Raw genomic sequence first — 16,828 nt, forward strand, 5'->3', positions numbered from 1 at the left:
GTAGTGGAAGGCCGGCCCGCCACAACGCAAGCAAGGGCAAGGGGCAGACCGGCTGTGGCTGTTCCTTGCGGCGACGGGCGACGGGGATACGAACGCAAGCTCAGCCTGGAGAAGTGCTGATTCGTCCCGCGGAGGACTTCAGCTGAGGTCGACACGGCGAGGTTGCTCCTGAAACTGCCATCCCAATCAGAGGCAGGAGATCGTCCAGGGATACATCTCTCCTTGCAGAGATGCTTGCTCGATAATATATCACGTATAGCAGTAACATTGCTGTCTCGGGGGAGATTAATAAGCGACATCTTCACACATACGATAATACGGAGTAGAGGTTGCCTTAATGTACGATGTATATGCCGATATAACACATACGATGCGATAGTAGAGAAGGATTATTGCATCTAATTAATCAGGACAAACGTATAGCTTCATTATCCAAGCCGGCAACTATCCTCTACCAGCTTATTGATACCGGACAACAAGAGAACAGAGAACGCTCTCGCAATGAGCATAGCATAGATATAGAACGCAGGACGTTATCATAGCCGGACGGTCATAACGGACGTAGGTGTTTTAGACAGATTAGAGATATATTTTTATATCCGAGGTCACGGACTGCTCGACTGAGTGACGCTCGACTGATAGAAAGATAGACGGATAGAGAAGCGACAGGAATAACAGGCAGAGGAGGATATCAACTTCATAAACAATAGCCAACCGAGCTGGAGCAAGAGCAAGAGCAAGAGCAGGAGCAGGAACAGGGAAATATACCATTACGACACACGTTCATTATATTACTTGACTCGACAACCGGTAGAAAAGAGTAAAAAGGTTAAGGCTTACGCGAACTTCTCCTTTAGCTTGTTGAAGAAGCCGCTGATACGGTGCTTCTTCTTCCTGTCCATGGTCTCGGTGGTGTTGTTGGCGGTTGTGCCGTTCTGGGCTGAGGCACCGGCTGGAGCGGCGGTAGAGGTGGTCTTGGGCTCGACGGCCTTGCGTTCCGGCACGCCAGAGGTCTTGGGGATGGTTGTCGTGGTGGGACCGGTGGTTACCTGTGGCGCGGTCTCCTTGGGCGCAGAGGAGACCTGGGAGGCAGCGGTGCCGCCGGCGATGGGTTCGCTGCCTACTCCTGGAACGTCTGGCTCACGCGACTTGGGAGATAGGTCCCGCGTCTCTGGCTGATGGGTTTGCTTCTGCTGGTCCTGCTTGATGGGCTCGGTGGTAGTTGGTGCTGGCATAGAGGATGCTACAGCCGCTGAGGTGGTGGGAGCAGGCAGGCCGCTCTCCGTGGAGCGTGGAATCTCGTGGAGCAGTTCCTGTTCGAGCTCCTTCTTCTCCTTGACCATCTCGGGGACGCCGGCAGCCTCGGGACGGGAGTGTGCTTCGTTCATGGAGTCCTTGACGAGGTCCGGAACCTGCTTGGCGGGGACCTCGGGGTCGTACTGGGTGTCTGCAGCGTTGCGCGTCTTTTCTAGCGGGACGGCACCCGCGAGAGCTGCGGTGGTCGACTGGGGAGCGACTGACTGGATGGTAGGGTTGTCGTTGGGGCCGGTAGGCTTGGACTTGGGTTCGGTGTCGATGGGCAGGGCAGAGTAAGTGTTTTTCTGGTCATGCTGGTGCTGCTGTGCGGCCATTGCGGCCATGGCAGGATCACTGGCATCCTTCTCGTAGCTCTCCTTGTCGGTGGTTACGTTGGAGCCGAGCGTGTTGTCGGTCACAGTGCTGGACTCTGGCACCTGTTCGCCTGGAGCGAGCTTGATCGGGTTTCCCACAGTGCCGGTCGCAGGTAGTGGACTGACAGAGACGGGCTGCTCGCCTGCCGCCATTGCGGCCATGGCAGGGTCGCTGGCATCCTTCTCGTAGCCTGCTTTATCGGTGGTTACGTTGGAGCCTAGCGTGTGGTCTGTCACAGTGCTCGACTCCGGCACCTGTTCGCCTGGAGCGAGCTTGACGGGGTTCCCAACAGTGCCAGTCGCAGGTAGAGGGTTAACAGAGACCTCCTGCTCGTCTAGCGGTGTCTCGGGAAAGGTGCCTGGGGTCTGCATCTTCTTCTCCAGGGGCACGTCTTTGGCGAGCTGGGCGGTGGTGGATTCGGGAGCGGCCGACGAGATGGTAGCTTCGTGGGCCGACGGCTCCTTTGCGACGGCGGCAGCGAGGCCAGCGGTCGTCGACTCGGGCGTGACTCCAGACATTGACGTTGTAGTAGTGGTGGTAGGGGTGGGCGATAACTGAGCCGGGAGGAGGACGCTGTTGGTGTTGTTGTGGTGGTCTGTCTCTTGTTGCGACGCAGCAGGGTCGGTGAGCCAGGAACCGTCGACGATGAACTGCGGCAGTCAGCAAAGGGACCAGGGAGGCGAAAAGCGGTTTATATATGCGAAAGGGGGATGGCGGGGGTTTCTTGCAAAGGAGACGAGAGGCCGACGCTATCGCGATGGAGCAAGGAGCAGGTTCTAAACGAGTGGTGGACAGCGCCCGAAGAGTATGACGTATGGGAGGATACCTGGGTGTACCCTGGCCACGCGCACAAAGACGGTGGACGGGAGGTACAGGGAGGTACCAGCGTATATATGGTCCCAGTCCAGCCCAGCCCCAGCCCCAGCCACCAGAGAAGAGAAGAAGAGAAGAGAAGAGAGACAGACCTTGTATAGGATGCGGTCGTCGGGGAGGAGGACTTCTTTCTCGAAGCCGGCGTCTGTCCTCTCCAGCTGAACGCTCTTCGACCAGCCGTCAAAGGAGCCCGTAACGAGGACTTCGCGTGCCTGATGTGGCCTGCAAGAGTTAGGATCTCAACAGCATAGAGAGAGAGAGTAGGACAGGAGAGTTCCGGAGCTAGACTCAGCTTGACTGAACTTGGTCTTGACTTGGTCTTGAACTCTGGCTGAACTCTGACCTACCATCGGAATGTGTAGAAGCCCATGGCAGTTAATGTGACAGGATAGCTTAACAGTGGCAGCTTGAAGATAGACGGTGACAGCTTGAAGACAGACGGTGATAGACGGTGAGAAAAGAAAAGACCCTTTAAGTTGGCTGATAAGACGCAGGTGCTATCGGAGCAGGGGTCTACCTATACATACTCTTCTCTTATACTTACTCTATACTCTCTATACACTCTATACTCCTCTATCTATACTATACTCTACTGTTACTCCCAGTACTCACGTGGAGTACATAGATACATAGTAACAAGGTTGGTGACGTTCTAGAAAGAAGAAAGAAGACGGAAGACTCGCTTGCCCTTCGCCCTTCGTCCTCGTCCCTCGCCTCCCATCGACAGACATCCAGTGTCGACACAGCATCAGACTGCCCGTAGATAGTCACCGGTAAGTGGTCGCCCTCCCCTCGCCCAACCCCTCCCACATCTCTCTCTCTACTTCTCTCTTCTCTTCTCTCTTCACCGGTGTTGACACATTTAGATCACTACGTCTAACAGACGCTGGTCACGGCGATGTCTCAATCGCACTTCGTCGCCAACCCGTTCAGCGCCAGCGTGAACTGCATCGAGGAGGAGGAAGAGAACGTCACCTCGCCCACAGATCCAGTTCGCCCCAGCCATACCAACAGCACCAGGCAGCCCCCCAGAAGCTATCCCTCGAGTACAGGCGGCGGCATGTTTGGCTCTGGCAGCCCGTTTGGCAGCCAGGAGAGTAGTACTACGGCCTTCCCGAACAACTACTCCCTGGGCCGCCGCACCTCCGTCTCCGCTGAATCTCTCAACCCAACCTCCTCCGGCACCGACAGCTGGACGCCCCCCCATCACCCCAAGTCGCCCGCGCAGCTCGCCCGCCTCCAATCGTCCGTCTCCTCCAACTTCCTCTTCGCCCACCTGGACGACGACCAGTTCAAGACCGTGCTGGACGCCCTGGTCGAGAAGCCCGTGCCTGCACGAGACATCAAGGTCATCACCCAGGGAGACGCCGGCGACTTCTTCTATATAGTCGAGTCAGGCCACTTCGACATCCACATCCACCCCTCCGGCACCGCTCAGCCAGGCGGGCCCGCCGGACTGGGCGCAAAGGTCGCTTCCATCGGGCCCGGAGGCGCGTTCGGCGAGCTGGCGCTGATGTACAACGCCCCCCGCGCAGCGACGGTCATCTCCACGGAGCCGTCGACCCTCTGGGCCCTGGACCGCATCACCTTCCGCCGCATACTCATGGACAGCGCCTTTCAGCGTCGACGCATGTACGAGGCCTTCCTGGAAGAAGTGCCCTTGCTCTCGTCTCTGAAGCCGTACGAACGCTCCAAGATTGCGGATGCGCTAGATACCATCAAACATCCTAGTGGCGCCACTATCATCGCTGAAGGTGAGCCGGGTGAGTCCTTCTACTTGCTCGAGTCCGGCGAGGCGGTGGCCTACAAGTCTGGCATCGAGGGGCCGGTCAAGGAGTATAGACGTGGCGACTACTTTGGTGAACTTGCCTTGCTGGACGATAAGCCCAGACAGGCGACGGTGGTGTCCAAGACGGAGGTCAAGGTGGCCAAGCTGGGCAGAGACGGCTTCAAGCGTCTGCTCGGGCCGGTAGAGGAGATTATGCGGAGAGAGGACTACGGGACCGGCAGCGCCGCGGAGTCGGACGCCGGCAGGGAGCAAAAGGATGATACTTGATCTATATCTATCACATCTATATCTATGATACTTGATGTCCGATCTACTATGATGGCACGGTCAAGGTGCTTTGATGAATTATGTTTAGTCGTCGAAAACAGAAAAGAATAAGCAGAGTAATACACTATCGTTTAACTACCAGATCACTTCGAACCACCCACTTCTCTCCCCCAGTCACCTCCCTGCCTTCGTGAAGTAGACATCCATCACCATGCCGATGCAGCAGCGCCATACCGACCTCCATGCCCACCACTATCGGCTCTGGCTGCCTCTTTCCCTTCTCACCCTCAGGGTAAAACGCCGTCTCTCCACCCGAACACCGACTCAGATAGACCAGCAGCGTCCACGTCGTCTTCCCCTTTACCGTCACCACAGACTCGTCGTCTACCAATTAGCTTGACCATACACCTAGTCGTAATGATGAAACGTACAGTGCTGTCCAAAGAACTGGCCCTTGGTATATCTGTATACGCGAATATTCGGATTCAGACCCACCACATCGCCGTCCCAGTCTACGCTGGCGTCAGAGACAAGCTGCTTCAGCGCGGTGTCAGACCACAGTCTCTCGGCGAAGAGGGCGTCGTCGACCTGGAACCGGTCGTTGACGCGCAGTGCTTCGTCTTTCTTGGGCTTGTTGGGAGTGGTGACGAGGGGGAGAGAGGAGAGGAAGGAGATGTAGGTCTTGCATAGGCTTGAGGAGAGCAGGTTGCGGATGATGTATATCTGCCCGTCTAGGATGGGAGACAGAGACAGGTCTTCCGTGGGGGGGACAGGGCGCAGCGCCGGCCAGTCTATCTCTTTCTTCTTAGTCACTTTCTTCTCTATGGGTATCTTCTTTGGCATCGTATCCTCTAACATATAAGTATATAGATATATATATATATAAGTATAAGTATAAGTAGATATAAAGTAAGTAGATAAAGTAGAAGGTGAGCTAACCCAAACAGGCAAAGCGCATGCAAAATCCGCCGGCATTTGGAGGTTCAACTTCTCCCTGAACAAGACGAAGACGAAGAACAAGACGAAGATGCGCGCTCGACGGTGAAGCCAACTCCCATGCAATGTCCTCCTCCCAGGCCGTGGCGGCGTCGCTCATGGGGCCTCCGCCTCCCGACGCCGTGCCAGAGAGGTCTCACTTCGACCGGCTCGACCGCCAGCCAGATGAGAACGCCCAACGCAGTCCTGCCAAGGAGCACTTTGCTATACACGCCGCGACAACACCCCTTCAGTGCGACTCCCAGCCCTCAGGCGACGGTGATATAGGTATGTCCGCGTCCGTCCAAGTTCATCGTTCGTCGAGCTGACCCGTATAGACCGGCAGACGGCGCAGCCAGACTCCCAGCAGCAGGCCGCGGCGAGTACGTTGCTAGCTCAACTATTATCCAGCCAGCCTGCTGCCAACGCCGACCAGAACGGCCAGGGTAGCTCGTTGCAGGCCCTGTCTGATCCCCCCGTCTCCATCTCTGCCGTCGATGCTGGCGCTCACGCATGGCCACCAATGCCGAAATCGAAACATCAGAGTGCTGCTCCCGTCGAGTCCGGCACGGCCAGTGCAGAGGAGAACTTCCACGGACTGCCTAGGATGGGAGATTTGCCGGCCTCGGATGCGCTGCCGGCTCTGGACATGCAGACCGATGCCTCGATGCTGGGATCGCTGGAGAACGTCGATCTCAAAGTCGGCGATTTGAACACCCAGAATTTTTCAGACTTCACCGCCCTGGCCACCACGCCGGTCAATCCGCGAGAGACAATGGAACAGAATGGCCTGCTTGCCGGTGCTGCTGGATACTACGACTCGCCGACTCTGAACGGAGCAGGACCGACGCCGCGAATAGTCGGCTATCCGGATTTCTCTACGGGCGTGGACGCGAAACGACGGGAAGGGTCTGAGTCTGTAGCCGGATCAGAGCCGAGAATCCAAGCATTTGCAAAACTTGAATTCGACGACGGCCATTTCTACGTTAATACGTATTCCTTCATCCTGGGCCGTGATGTGCGCGCCGCCCGCGCTGCGTTCCAGAGAGACTACCAGGCAAAACAGAGCAAGGCTCATAGTTCGCATAGCGGACACAAGGCTCGCACTCCAAGCAGGGTCAAGCGGGAAGGAAGCGCGTACATGGGCAGCGTTATCAGTGACAGGGGCGGCATCATGGGCTTCGATCCGGATATCCCTCAGCACGGCCCGCCGCAGATGAGCTGGAAGTCCTCCAACTCCTCTGCCGATCAGGTTGCCCGGCCACTGCTACATATATCCCATGGAGAGTCACAGACGAATGCCGAACAGCGAGAGATGACTGATTACAACGCCCTGGCCATGCAATCGCTACAGAGAGGCCACCATGAACCCAAGAGAGTAGACACCCTCTCTTTACTCCCTTCCCCGGAAGCATGTCCGACTATCCCAATTCACCCGCCTGTGCCCGTCAACGGTGGATCGTCACATAGGGCAATATCGAGAAAACACGTCAAGATCGCATATAACTTTCACAAAAACGTCTTTGAGATGGAAGTCATTGGTAGGAACGGTGCCTTTATGGGTGCCGATTGGCTTGCTCCCGGTCAGGTCAGACCTCTTCACAGTGGCGACTTTATACAGATAGGAGGCGTCAGAGTACGCTTCCTTCTTCCAGACGTGCCCATCGGAGACACCGGAGCTGAAATCACACCTTCCTCTCCTCCTGAAATAGGCCAGGGGATGCCGGACCAACCTGAAGTGGAAGAATCTGAAGAACCGGAACAAGCTAATGCGGAGGATGAATCAGACCAGAGTGGTGGCGACGATACGGCCAAGTCAAAGGATAAGGGGCCCCGGGTTGATCAGAAAGCCTCTGCGGAGCCTGGTCAGGGTACTAATAAACGGCGCGGACCTGGAAGACCGCCCAAGGACGGGATCATGTCTAAACGCGAGAGGGCAGAAATTGCACGGGAACAGAAGCTGGCTGCTAAACGTGAAGCTAATGGAGGTGCTGCTGTTGCGGCGTCTCCTCCGCCCACCACTACTGCTAAAGTCAAGCCTGCCAAAGCCGCCAAAGAACCAGCTGCTACGTCTGTTGCTGCTACTCCTGCGGGTACCGGCGCGGGCGTACCAGAGGACCAATCAACGACAACCGTCAAGGTAGAGAAACGGAAATATACAAAGAGGAAGAAGCCAGATTCGACACCAGGCGAGACTGTAATGCAATCCATAGAAGGAGGTGCAGGTGCAGGAGGCAATGCGGATATACAGCAAAGCGAACCCATTCGTCTTCCAACAGTGAAGAAGCGCAAGCCTTCCAAATCACCGTCCCCTGACTACCCCCCTGAAAGCTTCTATACTCCCAAGGAGCTTGCAAAGCCACCATACAACTATGCAGTGCTCATCTACGACGCTCTATCGGAATCTCCTACACCCATGACGCTGAAACAGATATACCGTGCTCTAAAGCTCAAATACCCATACTTCCGCTTCAAATGCGAGACCGAGGGCTGGACGTCCAGTGTACGGCATAACCTGAACGGAAACACGCATCTGTTCATGCACGCTGAGCGAGATGGGAAAGGATGGTCGTGGAAACTCCTACCAGGCGCATCTGTGGATAAGGAGAAGAAGCGTCGTCCATCGCCTCCACCAGTCCAAGATGTATCCAACAACAGCCAGCAACGGTTTCTACCGCCCAATACTGGGCCTGGAGCTCCCTACATTGCTCCTCCAGCTCAGTTCAATCGTCGTCAATACCCTCCTTATCCACCTCCGGCAAACACTCAATATCCACCTCCTCCTCAGCAGCAACAGACTCCTCTACCTCCGCCTCCAGCTGCACCGCCATCTCAACCCGTAGCAGCAGCCAAACCTCCCCCTCTCCCTCCTCCTCCAGCTGCCGTAGCTGCACCGCCAGCTCCATCGGCCCCTATGCTGCCGCCACAGTTGTTGAAAAGTCTTCCCCCAGCTCTTTCTGCATTGAACTTCGCTCCATACCGCTCTCCATATATCATTGCTCCGCCACAGCAACGGCCATCCCATCAACAACCAATACAACCGCACCCGCCTCCTCCCACTCATCCACCAGCACATCAACAGCAGGCAAGGTTGCAACAGCCACAGCAATCTCAGCAACCACATCATCCTCAACCGCCTCCACAACCGCAACACCAAGTACAACCCCATCCTCCAAACCAATATAGGTTCCACAATCAAATACTCCCGCCAAACCATAATCAGCCTCATCGCCCTCCACAACCACCACCACAACACCCCCCGCCAGCCCAAACCCAGGCGCAACCATCACATCCTCCCCCCGTCTCATCCGCACCTATACCCCAACCCAATCATCCAGTCTCAACAACAACTCCGTCACCCGCCCCAGCTTCAGCTCCACCCACTACTCCCGCACCTCAAAAATCAGGCATGGACCCCGCCTTCCTCGCCCGCGCTAACCAAGCAATCGACAACTTCGAGGCAGTCCTCATAGACGATTACGAGGATAAAGACTACATCCGCAAAGTCCTCCGCAGTGCGCGAGATAGGGTCCTCCACGGCGCAAAGGAAAGCTCGTTCCCAGGCGGCGAAACAAAGGATGAATCGGTAATTATTGACGCTCTAAGGGGTATCATTGGTAGTCTTAATGGCCAGGATTAATAGACTAGCTATATAGCTAGTGGCCAGGCTTGGAACTAGATAGATTATTGGGGAATATGTTTTATGATTGAATTATCCAACCTATACACACACATCATATCTACCGTACCTCTTTACCTACCTACCTACCTACCAACATATACATACCCACGCCCATAACCATGCATGCACAATGTGCAAAAGTATACGAATGATGCGAAACGCTTTCCTACTATCAAAAAAGATCTTTCTTATTTCCATCATGGGCGTTTTGATTTTCCCTGGACACCTGGTTTTTGGCCGGTACTAAGTGACCGTGTCGTGGCGCCGCGGGTCGTGCATTCTAGACGTCTTTATCTCGTTTTCGTCTGATATATCGATCCCCCAGCGCATCTGTGACGGAAAATATATATTTCCTGCTAGGTCTCTCGTTACTTAATAAAGGGTATCCGGGTTATTGTTCGAACCCTGCTACCTCCTGCTTACTTGCTGCCATGCCTGGTTTTAAATAGTGAATATAAATCATTTTCAGATCCAAGTCAATGACTGTGACCCTGTTCATTAAGCAAGTCTTGTAATATGGTTAACTAGTTAGCTAAGGGATAAAAAATACAGCATGCAAAATCAGGGTGGCGAGAAAATTACAATGGAGTAGTACAATGAGAGACAGTATGTATGTATGCAGCAGAGCAAGGGCTATCCAGGTGCCGATAAGACGAGAGTGAAACGAGGAGACTGTTATAGGTATTCAACAAAAAAACAAATAAGATATAAAAGAACAAAGAAAGCTATTCCCTTCCCTCCGGACGCCAGTTCCCATAATAAGTGAAGTAGATGCTCGCTTTCCTAGTTTCTTTCATCCTTCGTTTCTCTCATATCACTTTCAGTCGATGTTGATGATAATTGCTCACATGGCCATTTCGGCTCTTAATTTCTCTAATTCGGCCTCTTCGTCTTCTTCCTCGGTCTGAACCTTGGGCCTTTCTTTGACTATATCGGAAAACAGTGATTAGACATAACTTTCATTTCAGGTATATGGATTTGGCGGTTGGTGGACTTACTCGCTCCATTTGCGACGGAAGGTAGTCTATCAATCCTATCTCCAACAGGTACTGTACCAGTGCCTATCATTCTATTGTCAATCTGTTCTTGTTCTAGAGCATCCAGTTCGGTCTCTAGATCAGTCTCATCGATCGGCTCGCCGATAGGAGCGTTTGTAATTGCGTTGACAATCTCTTCGCTGAGAGCGTGCTGATCTTGCAGTTCGCCCCTGTTGAGTAGAAAAATGGCGTCAGTACCTTGTAACATAGAATGACGATGATAAAGATTGGTACCAACATTGTTTGGTCGACTGCTTCTATGGTGAGGCCCTTGTGTATCTGTTCCATGGCAGTCTTAGCATTCTTCATGGCGTTGAATGTTTCGTGGTTGATATTGGCAGATTCGATGGAGTATATCTGCTGCTCGAGCTGTAGAATCTGAGCACTCGTCTGGTCAAGGGATCGTTCGTGGACTTTCTTCCGCCGTAAGGCAGTCTTGGCGGCTATCCTTCACAGTTAGATATTATATCGATGATATATCATTGAATAACCGGGGGATCTCTCTGGCGGGGAACAGTGGATCTAAACCTTGAAAATGAAAAGGCATACCATTTTTGTTGAGCGTTACATTCTTCCTCGCTATAGCTTCCTGTTCGTCCATCTGGTTTTGTAGATGCTTCTCCCGCTTTTGCAGCATGTCAAGCTGCTCCCGTAGGGAGAGGATGGCATTTTTAGGAACATCTTTCCTCTTCTGCGCCGCCGCACCACCAAACCACGACCACATGGTTACTCGATGGGATGTATAGCACCGCTTAAAATCGAAGAGGGTGAAATATGACGAGACTGAGTATTATAGGTGCCTAGCTGGTTGGAACGGCAACAGAGCTATGAGGCAACGGGCAGCTTCGAAATCGAGATATATGCGTCTCTTTCCGCCAAAGAGCTACCCCAAGCAGATATTGATGCCTGTTCAACGACCAGCAGGAGATAGCACAGCCGTAGAACGGGGATGCGGGGTGGCCGTCAGCGTCGTAAATTAAGCTCGTGGAGAAGGCGGTAGGCGGTCAAGAATCCAAGGGACGGACAGGTCAAGTATAGAGAGGCGATAAGGCGTATATACGCTTGCTGGTACCCTGCAGGCGGCTTGCAGACGTCGTTAGGCAGTGATATTATCGTTGCTTCGTTTTTGTTCTCTTCGACTTACGACATCGAACATGGCCAAAAGACGATATCACGTGGTTAGTCACATGGATTCCGCCTTAGTCATCATTATCGATAGCCGTTTTGGGACGTCTACTACTTCCACTTCACCAACGCTTGAAGAACAGGACAGATGATGAGAATATTCTTGCAGTGGTATTAGAACGACGTTTGGGATGAACCAAGATATCCCGGGCCCTCTCCCGACGAAGCTGGTATTTCTCTCACAGATTCCAAACTACCCCGTCGATTACAAGATCCGATTCTTAGGCTGGTGTGTGATCCCATGCGTGGTAATTGATAGGAAGCTAGTAATAACACACGCATAGTGTCTCGAGATATAATTCCGCCACTGGTCGCCTGACTCTTGATCACAATTACAATGTCGACGGGCGAAATGCTCAAAGCCAGAAATCTACCAGTGTAGAGGTTGATATAAACCTACTACTTGGAGATATCAACCATACTAGTGTTCAAATCGGGTCATGGCTCAACATCTTTGGATATATACGTGAGGGCACCTCTTACGGCGATACCAGGAAGAAGAAAAAAAATGAGCATGCCAGTAGCAGAAATGGCGAGGGAGGACAGAATAAAATAGACCGACCTGTATACATTCAGGCTATGATGGTTTTACCAGCTGGACCAGTTCGAATCGGAGAGTATGAGAGGATCCTGCATGATATGCAACAAGTTGATATGAGGGTTAATGGCGGTTAATCTCCAAGAACGCAAGAAACCAGAATAATACTACCTATACCAGCTCCATTGGCGGACAACGCACAACAAGCAAACATACACATATTTTCTAGAGTTAAGGCCGTGGGAGGTTTTTCCGATGCAGACACAGGAGGTTCCTACTTTTGTACGCTCCAATATCTCAAATAGTTATGGGTGTGAATACGTCAGCCTCACTCCTCTTCACTAACCCTCGGGATTATATCAGAAGGGATGATATAGGGGCCCGTTGACACTATGCTGTGTAATGAGATAAGACGTCTGTCGCATGATGTTAACCTTACACGGCGCATATTGCTACAAACACGTATAATCGAATGGATGTTATTTATAGTTAGTCAGGTCATCAATGCAGATATTATACTGTAAACAAGGAAATAGAAACCCATCTACCCCCCACGTCACCAGGAGCATTTACAATTAAATAGGCTGGAGTGTAACAGGGAAAAAAACTGTGGCTGCAAATAGCAAAAAGTACAGAGTAAATTATGGGTATCAATAAGTCAATGAAACAGAGCATGCTTGCAACTCTCGTGCATTATCATTTAGACCTGGCAATCGTACAGTCTTCTCCTAGAAGGATGGGGTTGCTGAAATAGAGCCGTATGAACACCATAAATAGGCATATCGAAGAGGCACTTGGGTAAATCACTGGTTGATAACTCTCAAAGTTTGCCGGGGGTTCAACATGACGCCTAGGAATGTCGGTTCTTGCCCAGCGAGTAGATCTTCTACACTGCTACTAGCCGATGGGCCTGGTTGTTGTAGGGGTTCGAGGTTACCACCGCTGCTGCTTCTGGTATGCTTGTGATGGTGATAATCGCTGCCCACCCACGATGAACGCGCAGCAGCCGTTGCGGCTGTGGTAGCAGTTAAGTTACCACTTGATCCGCTGGCCCCTAGTCCAGTGCTGCTCATGTGGTCTGAATATCGAGGCGGGAAGGAAGATATTTTGTCACCATATCCGCTCCCCATTGAGGAGCGCTGAGTCGCGGCAATGTGGCTTTTATAGATTGCTAGTCGTCTGCGATAGAGCCAGGTGACGAAACCAAGGTATATCGCCAGTATCGCGAGGCAGCCAGCGATAACCCCAGCAACGATGGCAGCGACGTTAGGACCATCGTTGCCGCGTCCGTTCGAACCCCCTGGGTACGGTCCCCCGGTTGCAGTTGGGAGGATGGTGTACGTGAGAGGTTGGCCAGTGGCTAGAGGTCCATCAGTTGGTGCCATGGCAGGGACAGTCTGAGTAGCTTTCCCGGTGTCGTCTCCTCCTATTACTGATTGAACCACTTTCGGGACCCGATAGCCATAACTACCCCCTAGGCCACTGCCATCGCGTGTCTGGGACGCCTGTTGGTTCAAGTCATTCCCACCCTTGAGAGCTGTATATTCGTTGTTCCATTTCAACTCCGACGCATCGAATACGTATATACCAGGACTATCACAGCTCAGATCTTGTCCCACATAGCCTCCGGTCACAATAATCTGGGAGTTCCATATATTACACGTATGTCCGGCTCTGGCGGGAGGAACCGATTGACCGCCCGTATCGGCCTTTATCCAGGTGAAACTAGGAATCGACAAAATCCACATGTCATCATACTGAACTTGACTTCCGTAGGGGATCAGGTTTTGCCCGCCAAACAGGTAAACCTGTGTGCTACTTCCATCAGCTGCTGATGCAGCAACAGCGCACGGGTTTACTCTGATACTGGGTGTTTCCCCGTTTGTTGCTTGCTTGTACCATTTTGAACTTGCAATATCAAACACGTCGATAACATTCATCTGGGTCTAGAAAATCCAGACAAAAAACAAATTATTAGCCATCGGGTCAGCTGGAGAAAAAATAAAGGGTGCGAGGAAGATTATCATGGGGTTCTTACAAATTTAGCGTTTGTACCACCAGCCAGACCGAGAATGATGCCCTCTTTACCAAAACCCGGTATATACACCAACACTCCGTCAGCGCGTTCAGTGAACCCCGCAGAGTCCTGTAGCCCTCCTTCGGTTATATTCCGCCAGGCGCCTTCAGGACCGGCCCGTTTATCAGCTGTGTCGATTTTGACTCCGCTATTGGCGAACCCTGGGAAGGTATACTCGATCATCGACTTGAGATATACCCTTGGAACCGACTGCGACCAGCCCTTGGTAGTATATCCATCGAGATGGCCGCCAAAGTACCACCCTCTCCCTAGATCTGGGACGTTTATACCGGCTCCCTCGGCCGACCGTTGCACTGGTATATTACTCGCGTCGGAATTATCCCCGGACGAAGTCTTCGGACTCTTATGTTCTATCCACGACGACGAAGGGATGTTATATTCCCATAGGCTAAAGTCAACCGGGTCTGTCGGAGGGTTATCTGAAAACTCTCCTCCATATAGGAAGAGTGAGCTATAGGAGTTCCACAGATATCCGTTCGAGACGGGTGGAGGACCGTTGTCTGGGCGAGGAAGCCCGGTCAACTTTGGCGCCGAGATTCCCCAGCTTGACTTTAGGTCAAGAGTGAGAAAGTTGTCATCTAAGGGGTAAAATGTTAGTATCGAAAGAATGGTGATAAGGGAAGAAATATCCTACTCCAAGTTTTATCGTTCTGGCTGGCATCTGTCGTCGACCGGCCGCCATATATGTATAGTGTTCCATTAACGATGGCTGTCTGCTGAGACCATCTTTTACAGACGTCTGTTGGGCTATTGTCCCGCCTTGATAATGCTCTTGCATGAGCATGTATATTCGGTTGTAATCCAACTAGTAATATGAGTAGAATATATGTCATGGACGCCGACTTGAATATTCGATCGATAGCCATCGACGCCGACATCTTATTCTCTACCAACAGTAACCACAAACCAGCATGGCCAGAGTGAGTTTGAGATTGTAGAATATTTTCGCAGTAGAGAGTCCAAAAAACCGGAGGGCAGACTTTGGGAGAGTTCCAGGTTTCTCGGTGAAACACTCTCAACAAAGACGTCCTTTGAGCAACGTAATAGGGCGTGAAAGAAGATACAAGGAGGTATGATGGGATAGACCACCGCTCAGTAACCGGCGAAAGAGAAATGGAAAGCAGGATCAATCATTTTTCCATGAGTTGAGGGGAAAAGATCGATGGCAAGTGATGTCTCAGTTAGACACCCGGCTGTGTATACATAAGTGCATACATCGTGCATGCATCAACCGCCACATGGTGGGACTACGAATCACTTGGATAAAAATCCGAAACCGTTCAGGTCGCAGTATTGGCTGTTGTTCCTTCGCGGCCGGGGTGGAGTGAATATCTCGTAACTACAACAGGGAGATACACCTCTTCTGGCAACTTTTCATGGACACACCATGAACATATCATGAGCACATCGTGGAGAGTATCATCGCAAGAGACGACGGCGTACGGAAGCCCGCCGGAATCCCTGCTGGTGACGAGTATGGACATCCAACACCAACGCAGGAATGGCTCCATGAACGGCCACAGGCTGCATCATAGCGGCCGCTATCTTAGCCCCTTCAGCTCGGCGCCAATAGGCACGGGTGCCGGTGCTTATTTAACGCGCGTTATCCCTGGACCAACAGGCCAGAGCAGCGGATTGGCTGGACGAGCTTCAGCCTGGTCTCACTCTGATGGTTGATCTCTTCAGACGCGGAATATTTCCCAGTGCGCGTCGTAAATACAAGTAGACTATGATTGTAAAGATAAAAATAGGGTTATTAGTAAGAACCATGATATTATGCTTCATTATACATTCGGTGGCCAACTCGGTTTATTCATGATGTTGTGCATAGTTATATTGCTCAGGGCTTCCAACGTCCTGTTTCATATAGCCCTGACCGGCAACGATGAGCTAGTGGACGTGTGATCCTTCGGATGAACCGGATACGTTCATTGCTGTACGGAGTAGTTTCGCCGGTGAATGTAGGCCTTGGCCAACAGGCCTCTTTTGGGTTGCAGGTGTGTATTTTTAGGGAGCGCCCTAACGTAGTTCCTGCCCTGACCTTCAGTTATGCGGTCTTTGGGGATATCGTACTGTTCTCTGTGCTCGTTCCTTCGTTGCTCTTAAGACTGTGCCTGCTGGCGCCTCATATCCAGTATTTCCCGCCTGAGATTCTCGGCTGCAATCTCAACATCCAACGTTCCGCTCACTCCGCGTCTCCACGTCTCGTCCAACGCCATCAGTTCACCCTTGACGCTCTCTTGCTTCAGCTTCCTCTCCCTGTTGACGGCCTCGGTGGCCTCGGTGGTGTCATGTAGCTCCTTCTCTGCGCGCCGCAAGATATCTTCAAGCTGCGAGTTGCCGATCAACCAAGCATTTTTGCCGTGGGCCTCTAGCAGAGCGAGATTCTCCTGCCGGGTGGAGAGGTGTAGATGGGCGGCGTATGCGCGTCGCAGGGTCTGTCGCCAGTCGTCTAACACGGTGGCCGGGTCTGCGTTTGGGTCTGTCGAGGAAGCAGGTATCTCTGGCGCCTCGTAGCGCGAAAGATCGATCCCGCCGGAGATGGGCTCATTCCTGGCCTTTCTCTCTAGTTCCTGCTCTATCAGCGGGGAGAATCTAGACTGTGGCAGCTCTGGCAGCGACGGGTGAAGGGTCGACTGGTAGTTCTGGGGGAGCTCAGCTTCGACGAGTCTGCTGAGCTCTGCGCGGACTTGCGGCGTGACGTCCTCGTCGA

At 52.5% G+C, this 16,828-nt stretch overlaps 6 protein-coding genes across 6 annotated transcripts; 2 read left to right on the plus strand and 4 right to left on the minus strand.

Moving 5' to 3' along the window:
* Positions 1-836: 836 nt before the first annotated feature.
* On the minus strand, positions 837-3,167 carry GIQ15_00500 (extensin; the record flags this gene model as incomplete). Its single annotated transcript, XM_033547917.1, has 3 exons — positions 837-2,321; positions 2,508-2,766; positions 3,157-3,167. 3 exons carry the CDS (start codon positions 3,165-3,167, stop codon positions 837-839), a joined length of 1,755 nt encoding a protein of 584 aa, XP_033408868.1.
* A 275-nt stretch (positions 3,168-3,442) lies between these two features.
* GIQ15_00501 (cAMP-dependent protein kinase regulatory subunit) lies at positions 3,443-4,600 on the plus strand (the record flags this gene model as incomplete). The annotated part of the gene is made up of 1 exon (XM_033547918.1): positions 3,443-4,600. The coding sequence occupies one exon, from the start codon at positions 3,443-3,445 to the stop codon at positions 4,598-4,600; it is 1,158 nt and encodes a 385-aa protein (XP_033408869.1).
* A 124-nt stretch (positions 4,601-4,724) lies between these two features.
* On the minus strand, positions 4,725-5,443 carry GIQ15_00502 (uncharacterized protein; the record flags this gene model as incomplete). Its single annotated transcript, XM_033547919.1, has 2 exons — positions 4,725-4,984; positions 5,032-5,443. The coding sequence occupies 2 exons, from the start codon at positions 5,441-5,443 to the stop codon at positions 4,725-4,727; spliced, it is 672 nt and encodes a 223-aa protein (XP_033408870.1).
* A 218-nt stretch (positions 5,444-5,661) lies between these two features.
* Positions 5,662-9,215, plus strand: GIQ15_00503 (uncharacterized protein; the record flags this gene model as incomplete). The annotated part of the gene is made up of 2 exons (XM_033547920.1): positions 5,662-5,863; positions 5,914-9,215. The coding sequence occupies 2 exons, from the start codon at positions 5,662-5,664 to the stop codon at positions 9,213-9,215; spliced, it is 3,504 nt and encodes a 1,167-aa protein (XP_033408871.1).
* Positions 9,216-10,101: 886 nt separating this feature from the next.
* GIQ15_00504 (vacuolar-sorting protein snf7) lies at positions 10,102-11,018 on the minus strand (the record flags this gene model as incomplete). The annotated part of the gene is made up of 4 exons (XM_033547921.1): positions 10,102-10,184; positions 10,256-10,464; positions 10,533-10,737; positions 10,844-11,018. The coding sequence occupies 4 exons, from the start codon at positions 11,016-11,018 to the stop codon at positions 10,102-10,104; spliced, it is 672 nt and encodes a 223-aa protein (XP_033408872.1).
* Positions 11,019-12,820: 1,802 nt separating this feature from the next.
* Positions 12,821-15,028, minus strand: GIQ15_00505 (kelch repeat protein; the record flags this gene model as incomplete). The annotated part of the gene is made up of 4 exons (XM_033547922.1): positions 12,821-13,963; positions 14,056-14,693; positions 14,750-14,831; positions 15,023-15,028. The coding sequence occupies 4 exons, from the start codon at positions 15,026-15,028 to the stop codon at positions 12,821-12,823; spliced, it is 1,869 nt and encodes a 622-aa protein (XP_033408873.1).
* Positions 15,029-16,828: the final 1,800 nt, after the last annotated feature.

The sequence above is a fragment of the Arthroderma uncinatum genome (assembly GCF_011692745.1).
Source record: "Arthroderma uncinatum strain CBS 119779 chromosome Unknown scaffold1, whole genome shotgun sequence".
Classification (NCBI taxonomy): domain Eukaryota; kingdom Fungi; phylum Ascomycota; class Eurotiomycetes; order Onygenales; family Arthrodermataceae; genus Arthroderma; species Arthroderma uncinatum.